Source organism: Manacus candei, unplaced genomic scaffold (genome assembly GCF_025592945.1).
Source record: "Manacus candei isolate 608988 ecotype Guabito, Panama unplaced genomic scaffold, ASM2559294v1 h1tg000014l, whole genome shotgun sequence".
Lineage (NCBI taxonomy): Eukaryota > Metazoa > Chordata > Aves > Passeriformes > Pipridae > Manacus > Manacus candei.
The window spans coordinates 30034327-30052472 of NW_026138062.1; the positions used below are offsets into that span (position 1 = coordinate 30034327).

General features: G+C 39.1%; 2 protein-coding genes across 2 annotated transcripts in view; one reads left to right on the forward strand and one right to left on the reverse strand.

Moving 5' to 3' along the window:
* EXOSC8 (exosome component 8) lies at nucleotides 1–9568 on the reverse strand. The gene is made up of 11 exons (XM_051778906.1): nucleotides 9472–9568; nucleotides 7722–7758; nucleotides 7054–7117; nucleotides 5859–5932; nucleotides 5269–5314; nucleotides 4196–4301; nucleotides 4063–4108; nucleotides 3707–3803; nucleotides 3008–3128; nucleotides 661–767; nucleotides 1–213 (listed from the first exon to the last, which is right to left on the reverse strand). Exons 1-11 carry the CDS (start codon nucleotides 9486–9488, stop codon nucleotides 98–100), a joined length of 831 nt encoding a protein of 276 aa, XP_051634866.1. The 5' UTR covers nucleotides 9489–9568; the 3' UTR covers nucleotides 1–97.
* The window catches only part of ALG5 (ALG5 dolichyl-phosphate beta-glucosyltransferase), a 20849-nt gene continuing 12180 nt past the window's right edge, over nucleotides 9478–18146 (forward strand). The window contains 5 exon segments of the mRNA XM_051778908.1: nucleotides 9478–9822; nucleotides 10896–11026; nucleotides 11028–11065; nucleotides 11912–11958; nucleotides 12633–12690. Of these exon segments, the coding sequence (XP_051634868.1) occupies nucleotides 9487–9822; nucleotides 10896–11026; nucleotides 11028–11065; nucleotides 11912–11958; nucleotides 12633–12647 (567 nt within the window). The 5' untranslated portion in view covers nucleotides 9478–9486 and the 3' untranslated portion in view covers nucleotides 12648–12690.

Here is an 18146-nt window from a genome sequence, read left to right on the forward strand (position 1 = left end):
TAGTATTGGTATTTGTTTATTTAGTATAAAAGGTTTGTGAACACTGTAACAAATACAATTTTTACAAATCCATTTTTTAAAAGATCTCTCCTTTCGTTCACTTGGACATTATACTTTTTATTACTTTGTCAATCAGCTTCTTTACTTCTTTATGTCTTGTAATTGCTCTGGTGATACAGTCCTGAAGCTTGGCTCCTGTAAGAGGACTTCCACCTAAAAATTAAAGGGAACAATTTGATTTTCTACTTATACTTCAGTTATGTATCTCTAAATGTGATTTACAAATAAGAGTATTAATATAGTAATTCTCATGACCAACACACCTTTCACCTGGGGATCAGGCAGCTTTCCCAGCTCTAGCCTCAGGCAAAGACAATGGAAAAAAACTAGAGATGTAACAGAAGACAGGCTTAAAATCTGTCCTCTGCTGTATGTAAGTCAAGCTGTGACTTCTTTTTGAACTTCAGTCACGCCACCATCTTAAAAACTAATTTCAAGGGGAAGTAATTTAATGAGTATTTGAGCAGACACTCTGTTACTGTAAAGCACCCCCAAATCTTACAAAACAGATACATAGTCTTTTCTTGACCTAAACGTTATCATCTCCATATGTTTAATAATAAACCTATATGTAATATACTGTAATAAATTTGGAAGTACCTGGTTTATGGACGGAACATAGTCTCCCTTCTTCATCAGTGACAATGGTTACTGTTCCAGTTGCTAAATCTTCCTCTTCAGCAGTTGGATCAACAATGAGTAATGTGCTTGTGAAAGAAAAACACGTGCAGACATGTTTGTACATATTGTTCCATTAACATTATTGCAAAATACAGGTAACATTAATTTTTACTGCAGTCTTACAAAATACTTGTAGATGGATTTAGTGCCCAGGTTGTTTTCTTACCATAGTGCGCTGATTTAAAAAAAATTTAAAAGTCAAAAGATATGGGAGATTCCACATAATCAAGTGTATATGTCTACTGAAAATACAGCTTTATGCCTAAAGTTTCCTAGATTTGTGACATCCATGTATCGCAGGAAAATGCCACTAAACTGCCATTTGAAGGATGCAGTCACTCATTGTGTAGTTACACAAAGACTGGTATGGGGTGTAGCCTGCACTAATCTACCAGTCACCTTAATGCAAAACTCATTTCCAATGGTAAGTTCACCCAAAGTAGTTCTCAGTCTCTTGTCAGAGAACTCTAACATCACTCAGCCTGGGAATAGTTAAAAAATGGATTTACTGTTTGACTGTCCTTAAAGCATACAAAACAAACTGTCATACATCACATGATGCATATCTTTCAGAGATTAAATACTGTTATTTTTGAATCATTTAAGTTAAAAATGGAACAAAATCAATGGAAAAAAAAAGAGGATCTAAACTATAAGCCAACTTTGTTCAACAAGAAAAACCTGAACTTAAAGCTGAACTTTAAAACCTCACCAATATTTCAGACTGCCATTTAATAGCAATAGTAACAAAAACATAGCTACCCCATACAAAAGTGCTGCTTTTTAAAAGTCTAACACTGTGACACATCAGCCCTTTGTGTGATGCAGGGACACATGAAGAGTTAAAAGTATCATTTATTTTTTATGTACAAGTCAACACCCCAGCAGCCAGCTGTGGAGCTGCACCACATTCTGCACCAGTGCTCCTCACCCACTGCCACACCACCCAGCAACCTACAAATCTTATTTATTCAAGGAGGGCTTTCACACAGAAGAAAAATGCCTCTGAATGCCAGAGTATGTCAAGCATTTTATTTAGAGGGCTGTGTCAACAGCTGTAGAAAAACTAACAAATCAGAATTAAAACAAACAAACCAACCAACTACACAACACAGGCACATACCCCCTCGATATTTACTTTTGGGAGCTAAAGGGAGACTTAAGTAGCTTGTTTGAGGCAACAGCTGATTTCAGTGAAGGAAACAAAGCCTGAGAGATATGCATAGAAAGCTTTCTTACAAAGGCGATTTTTTGTCTATATGTAAGTGTGATTTGTGTGTCTGTCCAGTATGTTATCCAAACTCCCTCAGTCTACATCAAATTTCAGAGCCATCAGAACTGGTATTAAAGCAATTAACACAGGCACTCTAAAGCACCAATAAAATCCTGTTCTGATTCATTTTGGTAATCACTTGGTCAACATTTGACTTTATTGTTTTCCCCACCCTCTTATTTGAGTGAAAGGCCCTACTAATCACTTCTGTGAATACAGATTGTGTCATAAACTACCAATGTGTCTAAACAGACCTAAATCTTAAATAGTACAGTTAACACTGTCTTGTTTGTCATTTTCTACTTTCAAATGGATGCCACCAGAAATGACTGCATTTCTTATAAACAGCAGCAGAATATATCCTTAACTTGGACTAACAAAGAGCCAGTAAACAATTTCAGGAGAGGAGTAAAATTATCAGATGTGATTATTCTGAAATCTCATAATTCAATTCTTTTCCTACATAAACAATGACTTAGGAGTGCTGGTCATACTTCACCTTAGGTAATTATGTGTCAGTTATCCAGAGGTTATGTTGTTCTAACTAGACTGTTACTTCTTACTTCCTCTGTTGACTATGTCCTCAGTATAAGCTGTTCGAAAAGTACTATCTTTTATATCAGTTGTTTACATAGGCTTCTAAAACATTAATTGCATTGGTAACATTGTTTCATCTCATGGATATTTCAAAAACCTAAACCAATACCTATCCCTGTACTTTTAAGCATATCTTTTAGGTTGGGAGCCAGTTCAGCTTAAAGTCACAGGAAGAAGCTGTGTAGACTGTTTTGTTCTGCATATTCATTCACATCACAGAACTACAGGTCAGTTCAACAAGAGAGGCCTGGATATAAGATGAGTTAAACAGCACTGCCTGAGGCTGCACACTCATCACTAGAAGTGCAGAAGCATCACTGGTAGCATCCTCGGTCTTTCACTCAAACTTTTACAGACACAGTTGTTTCCACAAGTACAAAACAGTTATGAACTTACTCATCAAATATAGCAAACGATGTGGCAACTGGATGCTTTCTGATAGTCAAAGGACTCTTCTGTTTTAAATTCACTTCTGATAAACCAGTTTCTTCATTTATAATAACCGATGGCAATTGTACTGAAGAGATGAAAAAATTACAGTGGTCTAATATTAAACACTGCTGGGTTTAGCAGGCCTAAAGATGTCCAAGACTACTGAAATATTTAAGCTGTCCTTTTAACCCACCAAAAATCAATCAGAATAGAGTTTTGGCTACGTTAACAGTATTCTGTACAAAAAAAAATAAATCTCAATTTCAAGCAAAGTATTTAGCTTAGGACTACCTGTTCAAGGAATTATTTGATTTTTCTCCTCAAGGTAACAGAAGCATTTATCCTTACACAGAAGCATTTTCTATTTCTAAAATGCCATGCAATTAAAATAGTTTGGAGTCATATTTAACAAAAAGTATTTTTCCCCCAAAAAGCCTACTGGACATATAAAAACCAGGAATATAGTCTTTCCTGGTGTTACACACCTATGGTACCCATACCATCATTTTCACTTTGCATTTTAGTAATTTAGCATTCAAATGACAGGAAACAAACAGTCCTAACAAACTGTGAACCAGTTATCTATTAATCATGGTTCAAAATTAACGCATTTCTCCAAGCAACACTAATAAGAACATGTCCCCTACTCTAAAGAAGACTTACCATTTTTTAATGCTGCTAACAAAGCAAAGACACTGGCATCCAAAAGGTTTCCATCATAGTCCAGACATATGATATCACAGTATAACACCCAAGCAAGCTATCAAAAAAGGTTTGCACACGTGAGATATCACAGCAGCTAAGCAAATCGTGCAATAGGCAAGAAAATTTTACCCACATTGAATAGAGATACTTATTTCTATCATGCAATTTTTTTTTACACTTCAGATGTAAACCAAGCTATGAAGACTGAAAAGCAAAACAACAACAAAACAACCTATAACCCCAAATACCTTCTTTAACATCTCATTACTGAGATCTTGTTAGTATTCCCCTCTTCATTTTGATATACAACTTACCTTGCCATTTGCAATACACAGATCTTCTTTCACTATCATCTGTGAACTAAAATAACATGAGAGAATAAGCCAGGAAACAGAAAACTGTCTTGCAGAGTTGTCTGTGTTTTAAATGCACTATGATGGTTCTTACTTTTCAATCACATCTGCAATGAACTGGCTTGCTGCTTGAGCCTCTTCACCAGGTGGTCCGGAGCGAAACCTCTCTGAACAGAGGGATGGTAGTTCTACATTTGGTACTAGGCATCAGAAAAGCAGGCAATGGGATATCAAAAATAGATTTAAGTCAACAATCACTCTTAATACCATTTTATGTACTTCAAATGCAAGGCAAGACCAAAAATTTTTCAATCAAGCCTCCCTACTCCTTTCAAAACTTAAGTTACGCGTGAGTTGGTTTTAAAGAACTTGTAGTACTCTGTATTTAGAAACTATATATTTCATGGTACAACACATAATCCTAACTACCATTTTCTGTTTATAATCCTGCTATGGCTATCATGACCCCATACAAACTCTTCTTTAAGTGTTAGGCACTCTTCAGTAGATCAAGAAACAGCAGTATTTTCATCCCGCTGCCTGACTTGACTGGTATGCTATCTGTTTTTCATCAGTCATTAAAAACTGAGGCTTTAGACTTGAAGCAAAAACATGCATAAACATTTGTTAAAAAACCCCAAGCTCTCTGAAAATAACATACTTTGGAGATGCCTTACAAAAGAGGGATTTGGTCTAACCTCTCAGTTCCACAGAACTATTTTATTTCCAAAGAAACTCCAAACAGGAGCAGGGAGGTACCCCCAGGACTTTTAGAGTTTTCCAAAAAATAAACAGGGTTTATTTCAGTGTTTTCAAGAGTTACATTTTTTGTCTACTGTCTTCAAAACAGAAGTTAACATGCCTTTGCACAACCTTGCATGCCATAATCTTTTATAGATTAACTACCTTCCCCCTCTTAATATACACGCTTGCCCCTGCTGCAGGTCTGTTTCCAGCCTGGCCTGGAATCAGCAATAAAAAAGTAGTTTTACATGGAAAACTCACGAGTAGAGGGCATTCTAAAACTTCTGAGGTACCACTGCCTAGATGTCAATTTGGAAATATAATTTTACCAAATCCATTCTTTTAAGAAATCTTCCCAACACAATCTGTCATTACAGCCTCTTAACCGAAGCAACACAAGACCTGAGCAAGATCCACACTCACCAATATACCCTTTATTAGTAGAATCTGCTGCAGGTGCAGCAAGTTCCTGGAGAAACAAAAAAGACAAGATTTTCCAGCTATTCTATATACAACTAGTCATTTTCTTGAAAGTTATCATTACAATGAGATTTACAAAAGCCATTTTTAATCGGTCCTTGTCTGTAAATTTCCTATGGAAAAACCCAGTACAGGGGTGTGCAGTGATTTGGCTCATAGTTCATGGCAGGCCAGCAGTAAAGTTAAGGCTACAAGGCACTTGATAGTCCAGCCAACTAATCCCCAGTGTACTTATTGATCAATATTCAGTAACTTTTCAATTATATAGCTTTTATCTAGAAATAACAAGGAGTTTATATTTGTATACATCTTTTCCCCTACACGATGGGCACCACAAAAAATACATGTCCTCAGACTAAACAGGTAGGATTAGGTAATTAAATTCTATATTAACTTTCCTGTCTGAAAATAACTCTAGTGAAAGACTGTAACTGTGTCTGATTGGCACATTATTGTAACTCTGTGGGTGATTCATTCTAAACACCAATGCACAAATTCTGCTAACACATAAATTAAAATAAAACCAACCATACCGCTTTCACTCCACAAATCACCGTGGTATTTCCTAATTTCACCAGGGCAGAACCATCTGCAGTTGTAATTGAACCTGAAGAGAAAAAGTACTGTTCAATAAAATCTATTTTTCATTCAGAGAGCATTAATTAACATCCACCTTCACAAAGTGTTAACTTTCCATCATTTTATACTAAACAGAGGATAAGCAACGTCTCAAATCCAGAGTGGGACAGAATCTCTATATTAAACCATCACACAGAATGACTGAGGCTGGGACAGCTGGAGCTCATCTGGTTCAACATCCCTACTCAAGAAGGGCCACCTAGAGCTGGTTGCCCAGAACTGTACCCAGATGGCTTTTTTTTTGATTATCTCCAAGGAAGGAGACTCCACAACTTCTCTGGCCAACCTGTGCCAGTGCTTCATCACTCTCACAGTAAAGAACTGTTTCATCATGTTCAGAGGGAACATCCTGTGTTTCAGCTTGTGCCCATTGACTCATGTTCTGTTACTGGGCACTAATGAATAGAACTTGGCTTTGTCTTTCCCATGCCCTCCCTTCAGGCATTTATATACATTGCCCAGCATTGGACACAACACTCCAGGTGTGGCCTCACCAGTGCTGAGCAGAGAGCAGGATCATGTTCCTTAACTGCTGGCAATGCTGTGCCTAATGCAGCCCTGGACAACATTGGCTTCTTTGCAGCAAGGGCACATTGCTGGCTCATTCTGCCTCTGCTTGAGGCAGGTGCCCACCAAGCTCAGAACGAGCAGAAGCCAGAACTCAGTGTCCCTCCCAAGATGCTCAGGCATCAATTTTGTGCTGGTCAGTGTATGCCTTGTCGCTGCCTTCAGCATCTATAACATATGCTGCTGACCTGAGACAGAGACAAGATTCCACAACCACCTAAATTGTGCTGCACGTACCTGGACAGGAGCAGACCTGAGTAATTACACTGTGCACATTAGCCCAGGATCAGGACTGAAAACAATGTTAAAGTATATTACTGCCATGCACTCTCTTTCATGCTTACTGAAATGGTAAATAAAAATCCTTTCTCTTCCTTGTTGCAAAGTAAGAACCAAGAAAACCGATTAGCAAGTCATTAAGGTCACTATTATAACCTGATATTAATAATACCTCCCCCACTATTATTATTATTATTATTATTATTATTATTATTATTATTATTATTCCAAATAAGCACTTGCCTATGTTGACAGTGGTTGCTCGGAATTCACCTAACTCCCTTCCATCAGGTCGACAGTTCTCTTTCTAAACAAAAATTACAAAGTTCAAATTAGAAAACATACTTTATTAAATAATACAGTAATACCTATGCTATAGAAGTTGATATAAAATAATATTCTCTTCTTTTTAGCAGAAATATACGGTCTCAAAAATGCTAGTAAAAACTTGGTCACACTCTAGTTGGTTTTTCATCAATTGATATGTAGTTTGTGGTTCTAGGCCTGCAAAAAAATCCCTGATTTTTAAAATTTATTATAATTTATTTAGAAAATATAACAATAAATTGATTGTCTCAAAGGTAAGAATTACAGGCTAGATTCAGAACATCATCCATGAATGAATACTCGTTGGTAACTTAAAATGAGAGTTTCCACCTGTCTACACTGCTAAGGTTTCGTAGGCAATTCCCCTCCTCCATCCCCACCTAGTGGAGCTCTAAAGAGAGTGAACTAAAACAAAACAACCCCAAAAAACCCGTAACATTCAAATACCATCAGGCAGAAACTGCACAGTACAAGACCCTTAAGTTAGAAATTGAACAATATTCCATCGTGTTAGATCTGAAGAACCACAAGAAAGAAAAATTTCATTACAGGCAACTTATACAGGCATCTCATGTTTTACTCACCAAAAACCTTCTGTAATATTCCAATGGTTCCACAGTTCTAAAACAAATAGAAAGAGAAGTTCACATGCAAGCTCTTGAGTAGGCAAGAGATAGCAAAAAAAACAAAAGATAAGCAAGCACTAACACACAACAACAAACAACTGGAGAATCAAGATGCCTACCAGTGTGGCAAAGCAAATGCTAAGCAAAGCTGCTTAGCAACATGGTTATGGAAAGATGAGAAAACTCTGAACTGATCTGTTTTCCTACATTCCGCTCGAAAATGCTTCCTCCTTACAAGGAACCTGTCTGCACATATACCTAACAAAAACTACTAGCTTTCACCTCAATAATATCAGTTATAAATCAACAGAAGTGTTTACTGAACAGACGGCTGGAGAATGGTTTTCAAGAAACGCAGAAAGTATAATTTTATAACTGTGTCTGAAATATCTGTTAGTTCAAGGACCGCATTCAGATGTACAAAATGATATAAAACAATTTTAAATGCTACAATTTTTCTTAGAGCCTTTGAGAAAATATAAAATTACAAAATACGCTTCATGCAGTGCTTCAGGTGAGAAATAATTAACGCTCATTATTAATTACATACTACTATCAGTGTTCGTGTATTAGTATTTTAAGCAAGGATCATTAATGTAAAAAACAACCCCATCTTTTTTTTATAAAAGTATTCTTAATACTTAAACAAAGCAGTCACAGTTTTGTTAATCTAGTGCTTCTGAAGGAAAAATCAGAAAAAGATAAATGGGAAAAGCAAGTTTTCCAAATGCGAACTAACATACAGAGATATCACAAACATAATGGCAAGCATCAATTAGCTCCTGTTGGCTCCATATATATTGGTCCTGTACTACTGGTTCTCTGAAGCCCAACAAAATGCCTGTTCTCTTCCAATTCATGTAAAAGCACATGCTAAACATTGTTTTGCACATTTAAGACATAAATACAGAAGCAAGAACACTAGAACAGGCTGCCCAGAGAAGCTGTGGATGCTCCATCCCTGGAAGAGTTCAAGGCCTGGTTGGATAGGGCTCTGAGCAATCTGGTCTAGTGGCAGGTGTCCCTGCCCACGGCAGGGGAGTTGGAATCAGATGATCTCTGAAGATTCCCTCTGACCCAAACCATTCTACTGTTCTAAAACGAGTAGTTATAAATGAGAAGCCACTGAATTCCCTACAGTTTTAATCTCCTTGTAATGCTATCAGCTGTGTCAGGAGAGGTTTAGGGTGGATATGAGGAAAAGGTTTTTCACCCAGAGAGTGGTTAGATGCTAGAAGACGTTTCCCAAGGAAGTGGTCACAGCACCAAGCCTGACAGAGTCCAAGAAGGTTTGGACAACGCTCTCAGGCTCGTGGTGTGACTCTCAGGTGGCCTGTGTAGGGCCAGGACTTAGACTCGCTGATTCCTGTGGATCCAACTCGGGATACTCTGCGATTCTGTGACACCAGGTAGCTCCAGGCCACACTGAGCGTCGCGCTTTGCCAGGCCTTTTCCCGGCTGGACACTCCTTGCTCGCTCAGCCCCCTCGCACACACCGGGGCACCGCAGCCCCCTCAACACCGACCCCATCCCGGGGGCCGCGCAGAGCCCGCTCCCCTCGCGCGCGCAGTGCCGCCGCGGTGGCGCGGAGTGGGCCCAGCGGCCCCGCGGGACCGGGGGACCGGGGCGGCGCTGCCGCGACCCTCGCGCGCGGGCGGGTCCCCGGAGCGGGGCTGGCGGGACCGCGGCCGCCAGGCCCTGCACTCACCTGAACGCGGCTGCCATGGCGGCACCGCTACCAACCCGGATGTGGCGCCCCCTGGCGGTCGGCCCGCCCGGCAGGCTCTGCGGGAGGACCGGCCTTGGCGGCGGCGGTCAAACCAGCGGCGCTGGCGGGGCCCGGCCGCGAGGGGGCGCCGGCGGCTTCCGGCGGCAGCGGCGGGCGGTGCGGCCGCATCCGCCTCGCTGCCGCCGCGCGACAGGTCCCCGCGCGCCGCCGAGGGCGATGGCGCCGCCGCTGTCTCTGCCCTTGTCCCTGTCCCTGTCTCTGTCCCTGTCCCTATCCCTATCCCTGCGGACGGCGGCGCTGGCGACCCTCGCCACCCTCCTGCTCGTCCTGGTGAGAGCTGCGCACAGCGGTCACGGCAGGCCCGGGGGGCTCCGTGGCGGGGGCGGTGCGCGGTGCCGCCCCGTGCCCGCCCCCGCGATGCGGAGCGGGGGCACTGCCCGCGGGTCGCGGCCCTGCCAGGGGGTCCCGGGAGACTGCGGCGGGCCCGGGCAGGGCTGACCCTGGAGCAGCAGGTGGCACCTGGAGCCGTGCGGGCAGCAGCCGGCGGGGCTGCGCTGGTGCGGGGGTTGGTGCGGGCAAGGCGTCCGGGGACCTGCCGAGGGGATAAAGACGCCTTGGGAAATGTCCTGGTAACGCCCGTTCGCGGTAACAGTTTGGGAAATCGCTGTGTCTCTGCGTGGCAGCAATACCCTGCAAGTTGCAGAAATTGGACACCCTGGAAGGTGGAATTCTGCTGCCTGTCCGCAGTGCCACGTATGCCTCCTGCCCGGGGAGGTGGTGGAATCCTCCTGTCCACGTATGCCTCCTGTCCCTAGAGGTGTTTCCTGGACGTGGCACTCTGTGCCATGGTGTAGTTGACATGGTGGTGTTCGGTTGTAGGTTGGACTCGATGATCTCAGAGGTCTTTTCCAACCTAATTGATTCTGTGATTCTGTATGTGGTGTTACCAAATAAAGTGCTCCAAACCCCAAGTCCCATGACTTTATTTTAGCTATTCATAAGGTGATCAGAGCCTCTGTTTTGCAAGCACATGGCTGGCTGGTCATGAGCTAGGTCCTTGATTTCAGTGGCGCAGGGTGGGATCAGGGGCCGCACCAGTTTGTGTGCTCGGGATTACTTGGGGAAGGGGCTGTGTGCGCTTGGACCACAACTTTGGAGGCATCTGCATGCTTTGCAGTCAAAAATAGTAACAAGCCAATGATGCTGACAGTGGTCAGACTAGGAGTAACCAAACGACATGAGAGGATTTTAGTCCTGTGTGATTCAGTCAGTGGACGAAGTTCCACAGCATTGACCCACCTCATTATTGAAATACATTTGGTTGCCCTTTGTAGCACATTCAACAGCTAGGTCAACTTCTAATAGAATGCTCAACAACTTTTCTTATTTCTTTTTCGTCATAGATTTGTGCAATAGCTTACGTAACTCCCAAAAAAATGCCAACCCTTCATCGACACAAAGAAGATAAATTCTTCGTAAGCGCTGAAGGCAGGAAAGAACCTGTACAAAGTATACACGATCCCCCTACAAGGGAACTCTGTTGTGATGCCTTCATATGATGACGAAGACTGGTGTAAGATTTTTCTTGTTTTGAGGAAAAGAAGAAAATCTATCTGTTGTTACTGTAATAATGCAGAGGTCAGTTATGTTTGGGGTAGATTCTGGCAGGCCAGATTATGTATCAGATTTTGGACACAATTTCCAGAAAACAGTCCAATTACATTGAATTTCAAAATTAAGTCATTGTATAACTTGATTTCTGCTGCAAAAAATAGCATGGGGCACTTTAACTACGAGTCCTCTATTTTAATGAACCCCAGAAGAATGGTTGTTCATTGCTCCTGTAAATGCTGCAAGGCAAGAAGTAAAAAAAAAAAGACTTTTAAAACTGATTTGAGAGATTTCCACCCTTTAAACAGCAGCCGCTTCAGACGAGCAGAAAAAAGGATGGTCTCACAGGTTTGTGTTTGACTTGGCCATAGATATGAGTACCTGATACTGAGTGAAGGCTTTCAGATGTGATAGAAATAATCAAACATGGTAGTACACAAGCTGTCAGCTTGCTTAAGTAGATAAAGTCAGTGCTGGTTTTCAAGGTCAGTCATGAAGAATGATTTCTTTTTCTTTTAATCTTGTGTAGAGAATTAAAAATTTCAAAATGAAAAATTGGTTCCTCAGAAGAAATATTTTTATCCTGTCTTTTATCATGTGCGTGATTTTCTTCAGTGTTCTTTTTGCAGTCAGAAAGGACAGAACTTTGAGTTGCAGCTGCTAAGCTTGTTTGCTGAAGGTAGTGTCGTATGAAAGAGTCGATTTGCTCAGCTTTGCTTTGTGGTTGTTTACAGCTTGCTTGTGCAAGTGCTTTTGGTGCTTTGCCTGTTATAATCTACTAACCTGACCTCCTCCACCTTTTCTCTAGTACCTCTTATGATGGATGAAGCTTTGGATTATCTAGAAAAAAGACAGGTATTTTCTTTTTGCATTCAAAATTCATTATTTTTTGGTGTACTATGTATAATAAACAGTCATCTAGTTACTTTGTTATGTTAGTGTATATTAAACAGTAATACTTGGCTACTTAGAAGTAACACTTCTGTCTCTCATCAGTTATTTTTAGATCAATTGCAAAAAAGTATTTTTAAATTAAGTAAAAATTTAATATACTGCTATGCGATGAAAAAATCTTCATGTGAATGTTATCTTTCCAAGACAAAGCTAAAGATTAACCATACATTTAACTTTCTAAACTAAATCCTAGTTTGTTCCAACAAGTTTCTTAAGTATCTGTTCTTCATTATGATTTGTTCTCTGGGTAAGAAGCCCATTGTGAAAGTTTGTGGATTTGTTCCGTTTGGGTTTTCTCAACAGTGATAATGTTCCGAGTGTTCATCTTTTACAATTGAATTGATTTTTCAGTTCTGGATGGTAGCATGACAACCCAGTGTAATGGTACGTTCATCAAGTATGGCAAAATTCTTTAATTATGCCATTTTAACAAATTTACTATATCATATTAGTGTCCATTGGCAACCATGAATGATTTAAAACCTTCTGGAGAGAAAAGAATAATGATGTTTGAAAGACCTACTGCCTACTTATGAAATTGGATTAAATATATTATTTCTGCTTTTATTTTCAAGAAGCGAGACTTATGAAGTCATAGGGGCTAATGATGGCAGTAAAGATCAAACTACAAAGGTAAGAAAAACAATTGTCTTCCCAAGCAATCAGAGGTGTGGGGTTTTGTACTACGTTTGTGGAATGTAACAGTTTTTTGCATTTATATTTTGGTACTTGAAATAGTTGACAATTGAAGTTCATATTTCTGAGTGCTTTCTGTCATTGTTCTTTATGCATCATGGATGTCACGTATGCACATGAATACACATATAATTCTTTTGCAAATTCTAGTTTTCTTGGTTGGCAAGTGTGACAGCCATTTTCCTGCAGCTGAGATTCTCAGAATTCTAATCCTAACTTCAAGAAATTTCTTATGAAATACTCTATGTATGCATAGTGATGATGTGAATATGAACTTGAGGAAGCTAAAAAGTCTTTTAAAATACCCAATTCATACTGTGATTGACAGAACATCTGACATAGTTCTTCTTCACACTCTTCTTGGCATTGTTTATTTAAAAATCCCTGTGTCAGTAGTAGTATTTTCAAAATAGTTCTGTATTCTTCTGGTTCAACTTTGATGTATGTCACTAACTTGAGGGCTTTTTTTACTACTGCTTGGAAGATGTTTGAGGTAGCTACTAAAATGCATACTGCTTTTTGATTTACTTTCCTTAAGCTTGTCCATTAAGGATTGCTCGTAAATATTTTTGACTACTGTGCATTCCTTCTGGCATCTCTTTTAACTGAGCATACAACGGCTGCAGGCCTCTGGATTTACAAACACTCAAGACAACCTTTAGAAAAAATTAAGATGAGAAAACTCATGCTTTCTCTTCCTCACAGCATGGAACAAAATCTGCAGATCTTTGCAATGTGAACGGGATTTTAGATCAATGTGAATTTTTCTTTAAAACCACAAACAGCAGCAAGACAAGTGATAAACAGGTGACTGTAGTTGAAAATTATATTTCTTTTATTAACTATTGGTGTTAATATAAAAGGTCTGTAATAGTATAAGTTAAATTAAGTTTGAGGTTTTTGGAGTGGGAGGATGGGGTTTGGAGTATCCTGTTCTTTTGAACATGACTAGTTTCTTCAGTCTTCTTGTTTTGACTGTGAACTAGTTTTTATTTTCCCAAACAGACTCCAGCGAAAACTGGCAATGTATTTGTGCTGACTGAAGTGGTTATACCTCTGTGCTGTTAATTTATTTTGTTTTAAAAGATGAGCAAATGTAAACTTCTACCTTGATTCCTGGGTTTGTTTTATGGTGGTTTTTTGTGTGTCTGTCAGGTTGCAATGGAGTACTGCAAGAAATATGGAAGTGACAAAGTGTAAGTGCTTTCTTCGGTAAAAAATCAAGGGAAAGGAGAAGCAGTCAGCATGGTAATAGATACTTTCCTCTCCTTTTCTGTTTGAACCACCAAATATACAGAAGATAAACTTGTGCTGATTGACATTTTGAATTCAATGCATTAACAAAATGATTATGAGAAAACTGAGTACAGATTCTATAAATTAAAGCAAAACCTCTTTTTCAAAATAAGCTTATTTGAGATCTTGGAAGCAGTATTTTCTTGCCAGGAAGATCAGTAATGAAGACTTTTTTTGTATGAGATTTCAAAGGGTAAAAAAACCCTTGAATTTCATATTCATGTTAGTTCCACTTAGAAATAGACTTGTGTTTATAAAAGCCAACCAAAAAAAAAAAACAAACAACCAAACTGTTACAGATTAAAGTTAAGTTTTTGTAGACAAAATACAGCCAAATTTGCAAACTTTGTTCTTCAGGTCATAGATGTGTTTTTTAAAATGGCTAATAAAGAAGCATTCTCATCCAGCAAAGTTTGTTTTTACTGAAGCCCACTGTCATCACCCACACTCGATAGCAGAAACAACACAATTTATGCTTTCACATAGACATTATCCTGAAATCATGTTGTCCTAAAAATAAAACAGCTGTTAGACATTTTGAAGGAATATTTTTTCCTAAGATGAATAACACTTTACTTTTACGAAAAAGGGTAGTATCATCTGTGAGTTATCAGTGACTTGTCTTTATCTGTATTTTATGCTCTATCTTTAATGTGTCAATTTTATTTTTTTTATGAAAAATGAGTAAATATAGGAAATGGAGAGAACATTATATTAGAACATATGGGACTTTTGTAAGGTATATACTTCTGAAGTTATTTCAAGAGAAGGAGAAAATTCTCTGTGTGATACACTTTTGCAGTGCAGAGTGTAGAGTGGATGTGTATACAACTACTTCCCTGACAGGGTTTTCCAAATTCACACATGCTTGGTTGTGACAGTACTTTGGTCAAACCCACTACTCATTGTTTTCCTGTCTGGACCCCTTCAAAAATTGTGAAATTTTTCTGACCAAGAATATGGCAAAACAAACTGTGAGACCTGTGCATCAGAAACGTTTTGCAGTGAGACTGTGACTTAAGACTGAATCTTAAATTAGTTTTGAGAAATAGCTCTTGAATTCTCTTGAAACAGTGTTGGGAAAAACTACCTCTGCATCCTCCTTTCCATAGCTGAAATGACAAAGAAAAGCCATTCAGTGCAGTGGCAGCTGCTAATCACTGCTTCTTGTGCTCCCTTCTACAGCTGACTGTAGCAACTTGTTGACTTTTAGATTTTGGTTTGTGAAGCTTTTAGTTTGGAACCTTCTCTTCAGAGGGATTGTTAGCCTTTTGTGTTCATGCATTGTGTGTCACTGTGGGACACCACACAGTGTGTAAAGTCTTTAGATGTTATTACAAGTTGGTAAATTGTGGTTAGTAGCAGAATATTAAGACTCACTTGTTGTGTTGAATCTGTGAGATATCACTGTTCTTGTTACTACATTAGGGTTTTGGAGTCTTTTGCATATAGCTTATGACAAATACTGATTTCAAAACTGTTGATTTTTATTGACTATTTTCATTGGAGGGTGTCTTTAGTTCTCAGGGGAAAAAAATTCTTATGGCTGATGCAGATGGAGCTACAAAATTTGCAGATATTGAAAAAGTAGAAGAAGGTCTAAAACATCTCCAGCCATGACCTGTAAGTATAAATTCTCATGGCTTTAGTTTAATACACATGCACAGAGATTGACCTTTGTAATTCTCTTCAACTTTTTTGAAATCCAGCTGAAGATGTAGGTGTAAGTCTGAAGACCTAGGTGTAAGCTTAGAAGCCTCAAGAATGGGCGGTCAGAAAGAGCTTCCACAGAGTTCTTAACTGCTTTGCATCCAGTGAGCCTACTTCAATACAGTACAAAATGCTCTATTCATCCTTCCTTTAACTTCTTTGAAGTTGTTCTGTTCTGTGTAAATACCATGTGTTGCCTACTTAGTTTTCTTTGTTAACTGTTTTGTATTTTCATTTTATCTGATGTCATCCTGTATACCTTTAAGGATGCATCTTAATTTCACCTTCTTTTAAAGAGGTTTTCTTTTCTCAGGGTCCTTAGTTAAATGACAGTGTTTGGAAGAACTTTTATTGTAAATAAAAATTCAAAAACCTGTGGAACAAGAACACCTCCCTGGATAGTCATTCTTTTTTGAGAGCTTGACTTGAAAGAACTGAGGTTTATTTTCTGCTTAAACACATATGAGTGAGGTACTTGTAGCTAGTTTCCCAGAGTGCCAGAAGTGATGTGCAGGCTTCCAGCCAGAGCTGCAAGGGATGTGCCTGTGAGTTCAGAAGCACAAGTACAGGAGCCAACAGGCAGCAGTGTGACCCTGATGCTTTTTGCTACGAGGGCAGCAGCAGCTGTAGATTTGAGAGATTTTATGTGAGAAATAGTAGCACGAGAACAATGCTAAACCTTTCATTTTCGTTACATTTATTTAATTTGAGGTTATGTGTTTTTCTAACACCATGGCATTTTATTTGTTTGAAGGTACATCAGTGCAACAAGTACTTCATTCTGTTACCCTTCCATTGCACAATATTTAAGGAAAACATTCATTTCCTAGGAATGCTGCATGCTTATCTGTGCTGTTAAACACATATACTGTATTCATACAGTAAACAGTGTAAGCTAACCCAAACCTGAATAAATTGAAGTAATTTGTACGCACCATATGCAAACTGTAATAAACTTTAGATTATCTGTAAACTGTAGAAAAGACTGATTTAGGCTCAGAATTTAGCAGTAGAAGTGCAGCTAGAAGAAGCAGAAAAGTATAGTACTTTGAGGTTTTTATATGGTTCTCAATACAAGATTCCACTGATTCTGAAATACTAGTTTAAGTAATAACTTTTTAATTTATATTCCTATACAGAACCAAATGGCTATTTCCTGTGGTTCTAGAGCTTATCTGCTCTACAGGTTTTGCAATTACAGAATCAATATTTGTAAAAGAATGGAAGCTAAAAATAAGGAAAAGATTGTCATAAGTGTAGATTGTGGTCCATCATATACAGAGGATGTGTTCTGGATTTCAGGCACTTTGTACTTGTTTCAGTCAGTGTTCCAATTTATGGATTTAATTTTTTGAGTTGAGAACATGTCACGAACAGAGCCTCTAAACCCTGATAAAATTGGTAACTAGTAACCAGTACTGGGGCTAGAGTGGAAGGAAAATGAGTTCATTTATTACTGATTCCCTTGCAGTGCAAGAGCTTGACCTGCAGATCTTGAAACCTGTTTAAAGTGATTTAAGGATAATTAGCAGCCAACTGTTTAAAGAGTATCTCAATTCTTGGTAAAGTGGTGTAATTTTTACTCATTGTAAAATTTGTGAGTTTTGAACACACAGACAGTACTGTTCTGCGTGTGGCTCTTGTGGAATAAACAGTGATGCATAGGCACATGACCTTATCTTGCATCTGGTTTTCTGATGTCTTGGCAGAGAGTAGTTGACAAAGTACAGGCATGGGACTTGTATTGCAACAGACACGTTGCTGGGCTCATTTTTTCAGCATCATTGGATGTGCTCATCATGTTGAATGTTTTCATGAGTAAGCTTTGTTTATACTGATGCTTAATACTTGAAATAATTCTAAAATATATACACAACTACTAAAATAGTTACAAAAGTTCAAAGCAAGATACACTGGTAACGTTCAGAAATTTGAACCCAGGAAAAATGCTTCTTTGTATGATCAGGTACTGAATGCAGATAAACTTTCTTCAGTGTACTCATATTTCTTTTCATCTTTGAAGGTCTTGCTACATAGGGGAGAGGACTTTTATCTTTTAATACAAAAGTACAATTTTTAGGATGTGTCTGTGCTCTGTTTCCTGTTTCTCCACGTATTCCTGATTTTAATAAAGGAATCATCGACCGGTTAGGTAGAACTGATTTGTTTGAAATACGTAGCCCATTTCATTTCGTCATCCAGCTGTCCCTAGTCTGAAACAAAATGACAGAAAGACTACTACGGTGGGAAGAAAATACCCATTCTGTAGTGCAATAGGTATAAAACAGTTGCAGAACAGTCTTTTAGATGTTGGGATGTTTCTCTCTACTTAGTGGCATCTGAAACGGTAGAATGAAGCTGTGATAAGCAACTGTATAGGATTTATT